Raw genomic sequence first — 17,966 nt, 5'->3', positions numbered from 1 at the left:
CTTATGGCTGTGAGTTATTTGAATTATTTGGAGATTAGGTGAAAATACAGTAAACAGTAGATATTTCAGTGGAAGTTATTTATCTGGTTCTAACATTTGTACCATTCTCCTGTAAAGATTGATTTCAGAAGTTTTTTGCTAACAAAAATGGATTTTAAATGGTTAGGCAAGTCTAATTACATAACACATTTCAGTAACAAGACAATTTAAAGTGCTGTACATGAGAGAAAAAAGAAAAGAACATTGCAGTGGCATAAAGGCAACACAACCAGCTAAAGAGAATCAAAATTAATAAAAGACAATAAAAGGGTTCATTTTACATTCATTCAGTCAGTGCGGGTTGGACCGAACACCTCTGATGTCAACACCCTAAGCACAGGCTCCCCTCAGGGCTGCGTCCTGAGCCCCCCGCTGTTCACTCTGATGACACATGACTGCGTCCCCAGGTTCACCACCAATCAGATCGTGAAGTTTGCAGACGACGCTGTGGTGGTGGGCCTCATCAGAGACGACAACGTCCAGGACTACAGAGAGGAGGTGGAGCAGCTGGTGGACTGATGCAGAGACAACAGCCTGATTCTGAATGTGGAGAAGATGAATGAGATAATGTTGGACTTCAGAAAGAACCGGCCTAACCACGCTTCACTGGTCATCAACAGCTTACCTGTAGAGGTGTTCAGCAGCACCAAATTCCTGGGGGTGCACATCACAGACAACCTCAACTGGCCTCTCTAAACACCACCTGGCTGGTCAAAAGGGCACAGAAGTTCCTACGGAGGATGAGGAGAGCCCACCTACCCCCACCCATCCTCACCACCTTCTACAGAAGCACCATAGAGAGCGTTCCGACCAGCTGTCTCACTGTGTGGTGTGGAGGCTGCAGTGCCTCAGACTGGAAGAAGGTGAGGAGAACAGCAGAGATGATAATTGGGGCTCCTCTTTGCTACATAAAAAACACTATAGTGTGGTGTACTTTGGTGACGCAGTGGTTAGCGCACACGACCCATGAATGAAGGCCTTGGTCCTCAATGTGTGTGACCTGGGTTCGAGTTGGGCCTGTGGTCCTTTCCCGCATGTATCTACTCCCCTCTGTTATACCGCCTTTTCTGTCAGCCTACTGTCCATAAAAACAAGCCACTTATGCTGTAAAAGCTCAAAAAAAAAATAAATAAATAAAAAAGACAGTTAACCGTCACTATAGCTGTATATAATTGGTAAATCTCTTTTCTGCTTTATCTGTCATTATTTATCCTCAATTATAACCCCACTGTACACACACACACACACACACACACACACACACACACACACACACACACACACACACACACACACACACACATATATAATCCATATCCTGACTTTGCTGTATAATCTATATCTCTATATTATATAGTTTTTCATATTAATTTATCTTATAGCCTTTTACAATTACTCTCTGTTTATATTTACCTTTGATAGTAGACACAGACATAGTCTCTGTGCACATGTAAATAAATATTTATATCTTCTTGATACATGCAAACTACATTTTGTTGCTTTGCACTTGTGCAAAAATGCAATGACAATAAAGTTGAATTCTTTTCTATTCTAAATTCTATTCTCTTTCGAAACATTAAAGGATATCTAATGGTCCAACAATTACTCACAACTTGAGAAGACTTTTTTGCATAATAATTAGTTTAGTCTTACTTAAATAATTATTTGCATGATTGTATTTTATGTTTACTTGAGTAATAATTATAGTCGCGCTACTGTTACTTGTTAACAATTTCCTGGTACTCTACTTACCTCTGCTAAATTTAAAGAGCTGAAGCTCCTACATCAGGTAATGCTCACTCCCGACGGAAGGTGGCGACATTTCAACTTTGTAAAAATGTTAGAACAAGAAGTGTTTTTTTTCTCTCCTTCCCCCTGCTGCCTCACCTTTGAGCGCTAATTAGCGCCACATTTTGGACAGAGCGATTAAGTGAAAGAAAAAAAAATGTGAACCTTTCGAACAACTTCTGTTGTTTTGCTGCTTTGGATCATGTCTGCTCTCAGGTAAAAGAAAATAAGCTTTGAAATTAGGGGCGCCTCATGGTGCCAGAAAAACCTACCGGTAAAGTAGCTTAGCTCACTGCTAGCTGAATAAGCTAACAGCTAAGCTAACGAAGAGCCAGAAATAGGTCAAATAAGATATTTTAACGTAGTTAAACTGTTGTATAGCATTTAGTAAGAACACACGTAGCCGAAACTATGTTTTAAAGACTGTTAGTGCCACATACTTTATATTTCACTAATGTTCAGTTCATGCTAATTGCAAAAAGCGGTACTGTAGGATAGTTTCTTCTAACGGCTGATAAAATACTGATAACTAGTTCCCCTTTGAAATTAAAAGATCATTCTGGTAGAAAAGGAGATGGAAATGTATATATTATTTTTTTTTTTTCAAAGCATTGCTTGATGAATAACGGGTCTCTCACCCGGATGTTGGACCCTCTCATGTTTTTAACCCGTTCATATTCATTATTTCGTTCTAGATAAAATTAAACATTTAATAACCCTCTTCAGAAACGCCGATAGCTATTATTGTTGCTTATTACAGATGTTGTCTAACTGGAAGGAAACTGAAGTGATCAGAAGTTGAGTTGTGAAGAAATGCATTGATGGGGATAATTGGTTGTTTATCCCACAGGGCTGCATCTATTGCTATTGCTCTATAAATGAGGGCAGTATTCTTGTCTTAGTTTAGTATTACAGTTGCATATGAAGCTTATTGGCGGAGCAGAGCTGATACACGTGTCCAGGCCTCTCCCAGGAGTTAAAGGATGTGAAGGGAGATAAAAGGATTACAGGTCGCTAATGGTGTTTTATAGGCCTACTAACCTAGATATGTTTTATGACCTGATCAAACAATCTGTCTTCCTGTTTCATAGCATCTTATTTTGGCTCAATAAATTGTCTGGCGTCTAACAATTTTTTTTGATTGATTATGGATGAGGCAAATAATCAAAAAACATTCTTTTAGCTAGGGCTGGGTGATGTGACTCAAAGCTTTATTGTGTATTAATTACTGTTATGTGCTGAGAGATATGTAATATATTATGAATACTTATGTTATTTAGCTATCTATAAAATGAAACTCTGTTTTGCCTTAGATATTGATATTAGGGCTGCAGCAAATTATTACTTTGCTAACCGATTAATCTGCTGATTATTTTCGATTTATCAATAAAAAAAAATAGTCCCTTGAAGAAAAACATTTCACAGAATCAAACCAGAAGAAGTTCAAACTTTTCCACTTGAAGATTTTTTTAAAATTAGCATATTGACAGACTAACATGTTTTTCACGCTGCTAAAGCTCCTCCTACATGATGATGCGGACCAGTGTGCAAACACTGCATCCGAGTTATGAGTAGTGTTGCACCGATACCAGTATCGATCCAGCACTAAAATGGTGGTGTCGGTATCGGCAAGTACCAACCAATAGGGCACCGATACCATTTTAGAGCCAAAAGTTTATTCAACTATTGTCACCCATTCCAGGTAGGCAATAAAAAGTGCTACTGGATTCACTTTGTTTTAGTCTTTTTCCTGCTTCACAAAGGTAGGCAGCAGCTTGACAAAGCCATGTTGGCAATTATTACATTATTATGGTATCAGTATCGGCCGATACTGCACAGCCAGGTATCGGGTATTGGTATCGGGACCAAAAAATGGCATCGGTGCAACACTAGTTATGAGCGGTGAAATACCCGCCGCGTTCGGTCTGAACTCAGCGTTATATTCCACCACCTGGACTGGGGGTGTGTTGCTATCACATTTTGTTCGGTATTGAGTAGCAAACTTAGCTGTAAACAAAACCCAACATGTATCCCTTAAGAATCCGGCGATCCAAAAGAAAACCACTATCACTTCAATTCAGAGCCAACTGGGGTTGTCACGATACTAAACTTTTCAACTCGATACCGATATTAAGGAAAATATTCAATACTCTATACCATTTTCGATACCACAAGGATAAAAACTCCAAATTTCAACAGAAATATTTTGATTAATAATTAAATTACAATAAATAAATACAATAAACAATAAGAACAATATTTTGAGGTTGTTTGCTGTGCACAGTATTAAGCAAGCTTGATAAAAAACTTACAAAGTTTTCCTTACTTGGCTATGCTTTGCACACATTGCAATGACACTAGCCAAATAGGTTAAGAAACAAAAATCATTCTCAGCAGCTGCACCTGTTACAAAAAAAGTCTGAAACTAAAAAGTGCACAGAATTATTCAATCACACAGTGTTCAGAAAGTACATTTTCCTCTATTCTGCTCTTTAAATGAATGACTGTTTAGGTGCCACTCGTGGTGGCACTGTATCGATACTTTTGAAAATGAGTATTGTATCCGGATACAATGTTTGAGTATCGATACTTTTTTGAGTATCGATACCTTTCACAACCCTAGAGCCAACAATACTACACAAACATCAATAATTAATAATCTGTCATCACATTATAACTCATTATTTTCATTTCTGTACTTTTTTTTGTCTTCTGTCAACGTTCTATTCTGCCATATATGGGCTGATTTTGTCCATAACACTCCACAGGAAAGTGATATTCAGTGGTATTTCTTACTTAATAATCCACTGAAGCTCATATTTTTTCCATGGAAAATAAACATTTCAGGAAAAAAAAAAAATTTTTTTCCAACTGTCATATGGAATATGTCCGCCATTTTTGATTATCTGTTATGAGGGCTTATTCACCAGTTTATTATCTCCCAATAAAGCAAACAGCTATATTTCTAACATAGCAAAAAAGAACTTAAACCAGATGATTTTTTTTTTTTTTTTTTTATTCACAGAGGTACCTCCGGCAACAAGCTGAATTTATTGGTCAACAAGCTTCATGAATATTTGGCTCATTCCTGCATCGAGGACAGCAATGGCTCCCCAGCATCAGAGGCGTCTTATGGTATTTCTGTTTTTACAAACTCAGTCAAAAGCAACAGAAACTCATTGTTCATTGATAAAATGACGAATCTTCTGTTCACAGGTCAGAGAAACAAACGGTTCACTGTGGGGAACTCACCACAGGATAATGCTTCAGAGGTACTGGTTTGGTGTGGGGGATGGTGATAAGAAGGGTTTAAAATTTTTTTTTATTATTCATCTTCTTTGTAATGTATTTAATGCATCGATCAATCTCAGTTTCCCCTGTGCCTACATCTAATTTGCCTATATCCACTTGTTACAAATATTTAACTGCAAATAAAGCCACTCACATACTGTACGATAATTTTTCAACTTCCCGTCTTTGGGCAGATTCTCCAGTCGTGCCAGAATTTCTCAATCAGGCCGAGTTTCCTCCTCATGACGCGTCGTGTAGTATACAAGGGGTAGTGAGGGGCGATCAGCCTCTCACGACCACCTCCCGATCAGGAATCGTAAGGTTAGGAGAAAATCAAACATGTTTGAAATTCAGTGCGCCATCGTAAGGAGCAGTGGACAAATCCTGCTGTTGAGACAGAGCTACAAGCTGATTTACAAGAACCTCATGCCATGCGTAGGTGCAAACAAGGGAGTTCTTCTTTTTCCAGATTGATGAGTCTGACCAACGCGATCTCTCGGTGCTCAGTCCAACCTGTAGTTTTTGGACGTACAGTATGAGTAGGTAGATTTCATTATAGCGTCTGGCCGCACAGTCTGAGAACAAACATCGCAAGCTGTCATACAGTGTGAGCTGTATCGCTATATATATTTATATATATATAGATATATCTATATATATATAGATATATCTATATATATATAGATAAAGGGGTGTAAATGACATCCATCATGGCGATTCGATTCAGTATCAATTTCCTGACCCAATGATTCGATTATTTTCGATACTCAAGAATACACCACAATACGATTCGATTAATTTTTTTTTTTTTATATATTACAGACTAGACAATGTTTCAAATTTGAAATAGATCAGTGAAAGCTCTAATATTGTTATGCATATTAATAAAAAAGTTCCAGTAGCAAATGGATGAAAAGAGACCGGAGAAGAAAAAAAAAACATGAATTGATACTCTTGCGGATGTGTCGATCAGTGGTGTAACAACACAACAATAGGCCCGTAAGCAACATTATCTGGGTGAACCCCATACAAAGTATAGTATATATTTTTAGTATATTCTGCTGTAAAATGAGTCTTATGCTACGTTCACACCGGATGCATCAGGCGCGGCGGAAGCAGCGACCCGGCCAGAGGCTGCTGTTGAATGGGATCCTACTGTCAGCGCACCGCTGGTATGTGGGGGTCTAAGTGGCTCAGACAGAAATAGTATTGGTAGGCAGGATTGTAATCTGGATGAACTGACTGCACTGATGAAGTTTTCAGGTGGATTTTCTGACTTTAAAACATATTAAAACTACTTTATACCCACTGATCACAGCAAATATAGCTGCAAGGCAGAGAAAGGATAGTGAAGCTCTGCCCAAAGCGCGTCAGACACACTTTTGCACCGTGCAGCCAGAGCAGCAAAGCTGCTTCAGCCGCGCGTCAAAACTAACTGGTACAAGCAGCAAAAATGAAGCAGCAGACGCGATTTTGCTGCTCTTGCGGTGTGAGCGTAGCAGTATACCTTGAGCTTCACAGTTCCCCTCCTCACCCATGCTCTCCATTCATCTCCTGGTCGCAATCTTTACTCAATGTAGCAGCAACTTCCGCCATTGCTCTTCGGTTCTTCGAAAGAACGTGTTTATTGTGGGATGTTTTTTCTGTTCTTCCAGCAGCTCTTCTTTCCTTTTTCTTTTCTGGAATCCGCTTAAGTACCTCGTTTTGGTATCCATCGTCGCTAACACATTTTACGTAACGGTTATGGTTCTTGATTACCCATAATTCCAAGTGGTATTGTAAAAAATAAAATACTCAAATACATCGTTCTTTTAAGATCTTTATTGCAGTTTGAAACACATGAGTGTATTTTTTTACCAACCATCTAATGAACTATTCAAAGTTATTAACATAGTAAATAAAAGTACCACTGTCTGCTTTGTTATTGGTGTTGCGTTTAAATGGCTCACCATCATGTTGAAGTCTGGCACGTGTTGGGGTATAAATACGGTCCGGTCAATCATCTTAATGTCAGGTGGGTTTAAAAGGAAGTTTTCACACCATTATATCTGCAAAGAGACGTCCTAGTCCACAATTGTTAAGGGGGCCTACCAAGTGTCAGTGACGAGGCTTGCCGATATTTACGACATTGGTGTCGATGCATCGGATGGTCAGCTGTTGGATCGATGTATCGATACAAAACGATTATTATTTACACCCCATATATATATATATATATATATATATATATATATATATATATATATATATACATATACAGGACCTGGCTAACGACAGTGCGTCTGATCCCAACTTACATAGTTCATATTTCAAGAGGGGAGCCCCGTTGGTAGCATTGATGGTGTCAAGTGCTGTATATAAGCCTAAGGAATCTTTTAAAATAACTCGTATGCGTTAACTCTCTAGGACAAAGTCTGCTTTTGGGCCTTTAAGAAACATGCAGCTCTGCTTCTAAGCTTGGAGCAAAAAAAAAAAAAACCTCTAAAATAAAACCGACAATCTGCCTTGTTTTGCAGGCTGACATGGACAGCAGATACTCAAGGAGGTGAGTTTATTGTTTAGTTATTTCAGTGAAGTTAACACTGTAAGGTTGACATTTACCCCCAGGACTCAGAACTGCTTTTATAGAAAGATAGTTTCATTTAAACATCCCTGGTTCTATTTATAGTTTCTTCTGTAATTTATATTTGTTTTAGGAAACCTTCTGTCGTTGTGAAGCACTCAGGACTGGATGAATCTGGAGACTCGAACGCGAGTGAAGACTTTGGGCGACCTGTCAGCTCTAACGGACACCTGGATGTCACCAGGTTGCCTAAAGGTCGCTGATACAGCTCTGTACTGCTGAGCCTCCTCTGCTTTGTTTGAAGAGACTTTTAACGATGCAAAAAAATGAACAGATATGTATACATATAGAATTATGATTGGAAGTTTGGATAGAAGTTTGAGAAAACACGTCTTTGATTGAACAGGTACGGTGCTGGTCAGACCAGAACCAGTGGACAACGGAAGAGATGAATTCAGAGGGCCAGAATTTCGCAGTCGCAAGCCAGGAGTTCTTCGGAAAGAGTTTACAAAGAAACGTTCAGGTCAGCAGCTTCACAGCTTAAATCCTTTCATCTCATTAGCAGCAGCAGTCGACGAAACAGATCACTTTATTCAATTGATGAATTAAAAGAACAATGTTTTGTGGTTGTTTGATTTTTGTTTTTTATTACCATTGTGTTGCTACTGATCGTCCAACAGATAGTTTATATAACAGCACGTTTAATAATGATGTTTATTGTATTTTTCCCAGGAGAGCAAAATGTGGGAATTGTTTGTTGCACTGCGTGTGGCCGACAAGTTAACCACTTCCGGAGAGATTCCCTTTATCAGCATCCGGTTCTGAAAGTACTCATCTGCAAGGTAGGTCAGAATCCAGAAACCTGTAAACAGAAACAAACAGGATTTAAAAAAAACCCCAAAAAACTTTTATTTATTTTACTTAACTTTTAACTTGCGTAGAAATATACATACAATCCCACATTTAGTCTGGTGCTTTTCACTTACAATATACTTAAAGCAACTTTAAAGGTATTAGCATTGGGTTGAACTTACAAGTAAAGTAGTTTACATGATTAAACAGGAGTAACACTAAAACATAGCTATAGTTGGCAAATTAATAAGATGCGCAAATGAAGACAAATGAGTGAAAGAAAAATACGATAAACAAAATTAAAATAAGTAAAAATAATAGAGAGGTATAAAATGTAAATGTAATGTTCTACCAGCAACACTTGCTCCTTGCCCTAATGGCTTTGTTTGTTTATTGGGGTGTGTAGGCTTGGTGGTTAGAGCAGTGCGCTTGTTTTCTTAGAAGGTTGCAAGTACCCGGAATGATAAACATCCCCACAGCCTCCACTCTGGGGTCCTGAGCAAGACCCTTAACCCCACACTGCCCCCGGGTGCCATACAGTGGCTGCCCACTGCCACCCAAGGGGATGGGTTATTTCATGGTTTCATTTAAATTAAGAATACGTTTTGTTTTGTTTTTTGTCAAGCGATAACTCTGAAAACAACATGGCAGCACTGGATGTAAACACATGAACTATATCCATATTTCAACCACAACTATTTTTGGCGCCTTTATCCTCCAACTATGTCTGGTTGTCTTGTTTTCCTTTTCTTTAAAGGCGCCAACGTCCAGCTGCAGAACACCTGACATGTGATATATGAAAAAATATTCAATTGCAGTTTTGCAAAATATAAGAATTTTGATGAAATCAGTAAAAGACCTCATCATCACTCTCCTAGACTATCCTTTGGCTTTCTTTGGCAGACTGTGTGTTTCATCTAGCTGCAGATCAAGAAACCAAAGCATTTTATTTCTGTTCTTCCCTTAAATCAAAACTATGGAGAGTGATGAATATTTTTCCCCTTTTGTGGTACAATCTTAAAAAAAATGTTACAGCTCTTTGAAATAGTTGCATATTTGAATGTGGAGTCAGAAATATCCAAGCAGGTTTTATATTTGAGAACCAATGTTGGTCGTCTGAAACTGACTATGCTTTTTGTTTTGGTAGGCGTGTTACAAATATTACTCCAGCGATGATATCAGCAAGGATGGAGACGGCATGGATGAGCAGTGCAGGTGAGATTTCTAGGATATATCAAATTATTTTATACGAAATATAAAGCGTTTAAAGCTTCTGTTTTTCTTGTCGCCAATCTTTTTTCTATTTTTTTTAGGTGGTGTGCTGAAGGTGGCAACTTAATCTGTTGTGACTACTGCAGCAATGCTTTCTGCAAGAAATGCATCCTCAGAAACTTGGGAAGGAAGGAGCTCTCCGGCATCTTAGAGAGCAAGTGGTACTGCTACGTGTGCAGCCCCGAGCCGCTCTTTGACCTGGTGATGGCGTGCAACACTGTCCTGGAGAACGTAGAGCCTCTGTGGTCTCAGCAGCGGCGAAGGAGCCGAGCAGAGCCGGAGAAGTCGGAGCTGTACCATACGATGTTGCCGCACTCGCCTCAGAACATTCCTCTGGATAAGTGGGACCACAGTGGCATGGACGGCAATGTGATCTTCAACTACAACAACCTGCAGGTTTCCAAGGAAATCACCAAGAAGGCCAAACATCTGGTTGAATCCACAAATGCCTTGAATCAAACCTTCGTCAGTTTCATTGAGACAGTAACGACAAGCAAGAAAGCGCCCAACATCCGCTCCATATATCTAAAATCCTTCTTAGCCGTGGTCAAAGGCCTGAGAAAGTCTCTGACAGCCCTGGAGGAGAACCTGAAGGAGGAATTCAGAGACCTGGACGTGGCAAGCAACTGGGAAAAGATCCTAAACAACGACTGTAATCTGACAAACGCAGACGTGGAGCTTGATGTGTCTGATGAAAAACGCTTGAGTAACTTGAAGAAACTGGCAGTTGAGCAATTTGAAGACAATGACTCTGATTCCAAAGGTTACATTGACCTGACGATCACCAGCGACAGCTCTGAAAAGGAACTAGAGTTGTGTTCTCCGAGCTCTGACCTGAAGCCGTCTTCAAGTGACATGGATATGTCTAAAAAACTCATTGTACAACTCACACCTGTACCTGTGGAGCAGAATCAATCCGCAGATGTCCTAAAGCTGGGGGACGACATCCCAGAGAAGGAAAACAAAACTGAGAAGGAACTCACAGAGGATCAGGAAGCGCAAGTTGCAAGTCCAAAAGACAAGAAACGGATGTGCTTTGATGCCTCCGCCACACCTCTCTTCCTGAAGGAGAAGCAAGGCAACAGACGATCCCCTCGTTTAAAGACCACTCCTCTGAGGCGACAGAGTGACATCATAGCCAAACCGTCCCTCTCCGGGGGAGACAGCGAGAGTGACTCTGACCCTGAGGAGACCCCTGACGCTGTACCTGTCGCCAGCAACGACGAGCAAAATCTGAGCAGGTCGAGAGACGATTCAGATTCAGATGAAGTCCCCGCCGCCCTCCTGGAAAGAGCGGCGATGACGCAGAGCTCCGACGAACCTCAGAGCGACGAAGAGGCGAGCCAGGCGCCGCCCGAGAAGGTGGCCAAGAAGTGTCTGTTCTGGCTGACCAAGAACAGCCCCATGTCGCCTGAGAAGCTACGGCGCAAACGTAAGATGATGGACCGCTCCTCTGAGTCCGAGTCGGGCGGCAGGGGGGTTAAAGCCAGACAGGAGAGCGGGACAGATTCCTCGAGCGACGACCAAGATTCTCAGAAGGAAATACATAACTTGAACACGGTGAGGACTATCGGGAAGCCTCACCTCATGAGGAGAGAAGAGGAGGGGGGAACCAGAAAGCAGAAGACCATGGAGGCCACCAAGTCTAAAGGGAAATCTCATCAGGACATGAGCGACTCATCGTCGTCATTGAGCGACGACGAACAGGAGTACGACTCGGGGAGTGACATCAGCGACCAGAAGATGAAGCCCATCACAGAAAACGTGGCCTCGCTCGGAGGAGCAGAGTTCCAGCAGTCATCAGGTGAGCCACCCTTCCTCAGTGACTGATAGCTGCTCTCTTACTACAAATGTTTCACTAGGTTCTAATGATTTAAGGTATATTAGAAAAGGAAATCAGGATTTTCTGAACACAACTGTGGGATGACAGAGGCGTATTTTAGTGAAATATAAGCAAACAAAAAGATTGCACATAAAAAAGACATGTTAGACAGAAACATTGATTGCTTCTGTGCATGTTTACAAATGGAAAGGCCTAAACATGGCGCCAGAGGGCGGAGAGAATAAAAAAAAACAATCAATTGAACGTTTATGTTTAGTACATAAGTAGAGCCTTCCATCCATCCATCCATCCATTATCTGACACGCTTGTCCCAATTGGGGTCGAGAGGGGTGCTGGTGCCTATCTCCAGCTGTCAGTGGGCGATAAGTAGAGCCTTTCAATATGGAATTCTAAATGGCCGATACCGATATATGGGTCTTTAAAAAGACTCAGTTGTATATCTGCCAGAATATATATTCTTAAAAAAAAAAACATACACAGGATATTTAGATTCTACAGGTGACCATTTAAAACTTCCTTGAGTTCGACCAACTTTCAGCAAATGTACACATATGTATCTCAATGTCAACATAGCATGTCCGCCTATCTACAGAAAGCTCTCGTTCTCCTCTTCCCATTGATACAAAGCATGATGAACCTCAGCAAACACCACAGATGTTTAATTAAGGTCAACACAAAACTCAAAAAGTTCATTTTCTTACCTTTTAGTTGTTGTGAAAACTCCAATATTTCCCAACAAGTTTGGCCTTTTTCTGCTCGGACCAGCCAGTAAAAAGATAATCCGGTAAAATGAGGGTTCCAAATGTCCTATAAAATCCACAAAGGCACGAATACTGCAAAAAAACCTCTCAACTACAGCAAAAAACACCACCACATTTTACTATTTTCACTCAAAAGGTGCTAAAAACAACGCATTTGATGCTATCACCCGTTGATCAGAAAGTTCTGGCTTGATTGACACCTTGTTTGACCAGTTCCAGGACGATGGGGGCAGGCTGGGACAGCAGAAAGCCAATCGGCGCGAATCATGCTTACAGATTTTGACTTCCTTGTCCGACCTATCCAACCTAAAAAAAACTCAGCACATCAATGTGTAGCCAATGTATAGCTACTTAGGATGATATATGCTCTGTATGGGTTGAACCTAAAATTTCAGAGATAACTTGCTGCAAGATGATTCACTACATGTTTTGTATACAGTTTTTTTTTTTTTTTTTTTACTGAAGTGGTTTTTTTTCCATTTATATATATTTTTTTCAATAAAAACATGTGTTTGAAAGATTTTGACAGTTTAGTCTGATTCCTCTGTTGTCTTTCCAAGGAGGTCTGTTTCTATGTTGACGTATACAAAAGTGGTGGCATGGCCTAGTCCTAGATGAGCACTTTTAGAAATACTGTTTTGCAGATATTCCAATTACATTTGGAAGGCTGCTTGCCAGGATATAAGAAAGTGTTTCTATTGTGTCAAATAGTTCTTTCCTGGCCTGCTGGAGTACAATTCTTAATTATTTTCACATAGAAAATCCAGGTGAAAACTTTTCAGAGCTGTTTTATAAAGCATACCACATGGAGTTAATCACTTGGAGTAAATCAGAATGTACAGGTAAAAACTAGCGAGTTTATTCTTTACATGAAGCCCAGAACTTTATTTTTAACTCAATATGGCTCAAGAGCTATAAAAGTTTGAATTTGGAAAGGCCTTTTCTAGGTGTATTTAGGCATTTTTAGCTGAAAATCCCAGGAATGTTAAGGGGTAAAAAAAAAAAAAAGGGGGCTGCATAGCGCTTAAAGTGAAAACAGACTAGTGGGACTGTCTTCATCTTCAGGATGTAGATGACTCAGAGACTCACTGACCATGAGTATACTGGAGTATACTTTTCTTTAATTATCAAGCCTCAGGCAGGAAAATAAATAGCATAATAGAAGCAAAATAAAACCAAAATATGAAATGAAAAATCAACATAATCCTTCTTTCAAATCTCAAAACCCCTTTTAATTTTGTTTCAGCTGGCCTGTCATGTTAGGGATGGAACAATGTTAGCTTATGTCCTTAAACAATAAACTCCTCAGGACATCAACCTCCTTTTTGCTAAGAGAAATCCTGCTAGGGACAGTTTTTGGAACTTGTGCAAAGCTTAACCTTTCTAACTTTGTTTTGTGGTAAAAATGATCTTTTTCAAAAGGAATGGTTTCTTACCAGCAGCCCTGAGGCAGCACCTTCCTCTCAGCGATAAGTCTAAGGTCAGTCTAAAAATGATCTAAAGCTCTCAGCTTTATGATGAGGTGTCTTTCTACAGGTGCTGGTCATTAAATTAGAATATCATGAAAAAGTAGATTGATTTCAGTAATTCCATTTAAAAAGTGAAACTTGTATATTATATTCATACATTACATACAAACTCATATATTTCAGATGTTTATTTTGTTTAATTTTGATGATTACAAATGACAACAAATGAAAATCTCAAATTCATCATATCAGAAAATTAGAATATTGTGAAAAGGTTCAAAATTGATGGCCCCTGGTGCCACACTCTAATCAGCTAATTAACTCAAACCACCTGCAAAAGCCTTTAAATGGTCTTTCAGTCTAGTTCTATAGGCTACACAGTCATGGGGAAGACTGCTGACTTGACAGTTGTCCAAAAGACGACCATCGACACCTTGCACAAGGAGGGCAAGACACAAAAGGTCATCGCTAAAGAGGCTGGCTGTTCACAGAGCTCAGTGTCCAAGCACATTAATAGAGAGGCGAAGGGAAGGAAAAGATGTGGTCGAAAAAAGTGTACAAGCAAGAGAGATAACCGCACCCTGGAGAGGATTGTGAAACAAAACCCATTCAAAAATGTGGGGGAGATTCACAAAGAGTGGACTGCAGCTGGAGTGAGTGCTTCAAGAACCACCACACACAGACGTATGAAAGACATGGGTTTCTGCTGTCGCATTCCTTGTGTCAAGCCACTCTTGAACCACAGACAGCGTCAGAAGCGTCTTGCCTGGGCTAAAGAGAAACAGGACTGGACTGCTGGTGAGTGGTCCAAAGTCATGTTCTCTGATGAAAGTAAATTTTGCATTTCCTTTGGAAATCAAGGTCCCAGAGTCTGGAGGAAAAGAAGAGAGGCACTTCATCCACGTTGCTTGAAGTCCAGTGTAAAGTTTCCACAGTCAGTGATGGTTTGGGGTGCCATGTCATCTGCTGGTGTTGGTCCATTGTGTTTTCTGAGGTCCAGGGTCAACGCAGCCACATACCAGGAAGTTTTAGAGCACTTCATGCTTCCTGCAGCTGACCAACTTTTTGGAGATGCAGATTTCATTTTCCAACAGGACTTGGCACCTGCACACAGTGCCAAAGCTACCAGTACCTGGTTGAAGGACCATGGTATCCCTGTTCTTAATTGGCCAGCAAACTCTCCTGACCTTAACCCCATAGAAAATCTATGGGGTATTGTGAAGAAGAAGATGCAATACACCAGACCCAACAATTCAGAAGAGCTAAAAGCCACTATTAGAGCAACCTGGGCTATCATAACACCTGAGCAGTGCCACAGACTGATCGACTCCATGCCACGCCGCATTGCTGCAGTAATACAGGCCAAAGGAGGCCCAACTAAATACTGAGTGCTGTACATGCTCATACTTTTCATGTTCATACTTTTCAGTTGGCCAACATTTCTATAAATCCTTTGTTTTTATTGGTCTTCAGTAATATTCTAATTTTCTGATATGATGAATTTGAGATTTTCATTTGTTGTCATTTGTAATCATCAAAATTAAACAAAATAAACATCTGAAATATATGAGTTTGTATGTAATGTATGAATATAATATACAAGTTTCACTTTTTAAATGGAATTACTGAAATCAATCTACTTTTTCATGATATTCTAATTTAATGACCAGCACCTGTATAGCCTCTTCTGAACATCTTGGAGCCTCATCCCAGGCTGGTCTGTCTCGGTTTCTTGTCCATTCGCTCTAAAGACCACTCTCTTTTCCCTAATTATTCTTCTTGGGATTTATTCCTGTTCCTTTCCCTATTATCTCTTTGGAGCATATTTAGAGCATCATACCATTCTGGTCAGTCTTCTTCTGGTGATGCCACCTATTCTATCCCGGAAGCCAATAGCCTCTTCATCTTCGTCCACTAGTTGGACAATTTGAGATGTCTGATCATGAGTCTTCTTTCTTCTGGCTCATGTTTCTCTGATGCGGTTGAGCTGGGATTGCAGGGGAGGTTGGGGCTAGCCCCCAGCCTGTCTTCTGAGTGTTTGGCTGAAGATCTGTGAGTGAGTGTGAGAGCCAGATGAGCAAAACCCTGTCCCTTTGACCTGTCCAGGAAACAAGGAACTTGGCCAATAGGACATCACTTTACCATGTAAGGACATTTGAAGGTCACGACTCATTATCCAGACTAGACGGACCTTTTTTATTTTGCTGGACGTCCTGCAACCTCTCAACCACTTCCCATTTCTTCCCTAGATCAATAAAACAGTCTATGCACCATTTAAAGCGTATTGTTCTTAACTAACCCAGCTTTTCCAATCCTCAACTTAAACACATACTTGATAGATATTGAATTCATTGAGAGTTAATGACATATCCACTGAATTCTGCTTCTCCCTTGTGTCTGTTTATTATTATAGTCGCCTCCAATCTGTCATTAACTTGTCTCTTGCCTAAAACCTAGATCAATTGTTCATTCCTAATACAGAAACACAATGGGATCACAATGTATTACATCCACACATTGGTATATGATTTTGTTATACTTTGACAGAATCATAGATATTTTGTCAAAACCATTTATAATCAAAATCATTTTACAATTGAGAAGGCCTCCGCTTTAATGCCACTTCCTCTTTTGCTAAGCTGTTTCCACACCAACGAACAGTTACAGGAAGCACAGCAGAGACCAGCCAGACATTCTACCGTAGTTTATCATTCTGCTCCAGACAGTCATTTATAATGTTGGCTAATAAAGCTTTAATTATTACTTCCTCCATTCTTAGTGCAGAAACATAGGCTGGAATGAACTTCTTATAATCAGTTTTACTTGATGCAGTTTAAAATGAACTCGATAATAAACAGGGGCAAGTGAAGGGAGGCCAGAATGGCGGAAATATGTTCACACCTGCAGGTGTTGGTTATCAAGCAAGCAGCTGAGTTCTGCACAGGCTGCAGGCGGGCTGGAGAGGCCTGACTAATGCTTATATTTGGTGCATTACAATAGTACAGACGTGAAAAGACAAAAAAAAAAAGGTGGACTAATTTCTCCAGGTTAGGTCTAGCCAAGAATTGCTTAATTTGGCTATTTACCAAAATGATTAAAACCTGTTCTAACCACACGACTGCTCTGTTTTTCAAATTTTAGATTGAATTCAAACTTTACCCTTAGATTTGTGACACAGTCCCTGAGATCAACAGACTGTGACCCATGATCTACGTACGGTGAAGGACAACAACTCGGTCCAAAAAACATGGCTTCTATAACATAGTGGTGGGGAGAACGGTGCCCCCAACCACTAAACGTCTTCTAGAAAACTTTACATCCAGTTGCATAACATGAATTTATTGTTTCTATCATGCTCTATCATGCAAGCTGCAACTCTCTTCTAATCTTTGTTGAGGCAAACCAGGTTTAAGTGTATAGCCTTCGCCCAAAGGCCTGGAGGGATACATTTTGAGTCTAAAGGGCTGGTTATCCTCCCGCAGCAGTGTGTTGCAGTGAGCTTGTTCCAGATATTTTTGATTTATGCCCAATATTGAAGCCTGGTCTGCGCTACGTTATTCCACGCCACAACACAAGAGGGATAATCACAAACTAGCTGTCGGTCTAGATACCCGCTGAGGTGGTAAGGAAGTGGGGGCAGGTTTGTGCAACAACAGAGGGACATTAGGGCGAAAAAGAGCGGGGATCCAGTCGGAAAAAGGGTCCCAGCGTGCTCACGCACCTTGTTCTTCAAGCTGGTCTATCTTCACGAGTCGTTTTCTAAATGGCGGTCATACAAACAAAACAAGCCGGTAAGGTACCAAACAGGAAATATGCATTGTGTAGAGCGGATGTAGATTTGACCAATCAGAGCCCTCCTTTCTGTGGCTCTATCTGCAGTCACCTTAAAATTTTGGAGAGGTGCATTAGAGTGTCTGTGGAGGGGGCATATTTGCGTTCACTGCAACACGCAGATGACCTGGTTTCTGATTATAGACCAGCCTCAAAGGTGTGTTTACTAGGGGTGTGGGAAATAATCGTTTTGGTGATATATCGTGATATTCGGCTGCCCAATATAATATCGATCTTTCACTTCTTAGTATCGATTT

The 17,966-nt window shown here is 40.3% G+C and overlaps 1 protein-coding gene across 1 annotated transcript in view; it reads left to right on the top strand.

The window, feature by feature from the left end:
* The first annotated feature begins 1,891 nt into the window (after positions 1-1,891).
* The window catches only part of LOC107087887 (transcriptional regulator ATRX-like), a 40,052-nt gene continuing 23,977 nt past the window's right edge, over positions 1,892-17,966 (top strand). The window contains exons 1-9 of the mRNA XM_015379710.1: positions 1,892-2,043; positions 4,853-4,962; positions 5,044-5,099; positions 7,635-7,663; positions 7,815-7,936; positions 8,088-8,204; positions 8,414-8,523; positions 9,681-9,748; positions 9,847-11,609. Of these exons, the coding sequence (XP_015235196.1) occupies positions 2,030-2,043; positions 4,853-4,962; positions 5,044-5,099; positions 7,635-7,663; positions 7,815-7,936; positions 8,088-8,204; positions 8,414-8,523; positions 9,681-9,748; positions 9,847-11,609 (2,389 nt within the window). The 5' untranslated portion in view covers positions 1,892-2,029. The remainder of the gene's footprint in view (positions 2,044-4,852; positions 4,963-5,043; positions 5,100-7,634; positions 7,664-7,814; positions 7,937-8,087; positions 8,205-8,413; positions 8,524-9,680; positions 9,749-9,846; positions 11,610-17,966) is intronic.

The sequence above is a fragment of the Cyprinodon variegatus genome, unplaced genomic scaffold (genome assembly GCF_000732505.1).
Source record: "Cyprinodon variegatus isolate N-32 unplaced genomic scaffold, C_variegatus-1.0 Scaffold198, whole genome shotgun sequence".
Classification (NCBI taxonomy): domain Eukaryota; kingdom Metazoa; phylum Chordata; class Actinopteri; order Cyprinodontiformes; family Cyprinodontidae; genus Cyprinodon; species Cyprinodon variegatus.
Note: the sequence above shows the minus strand (reverse complement) of the source record. Positions and strands in the feature narration are given on the sequence as shown.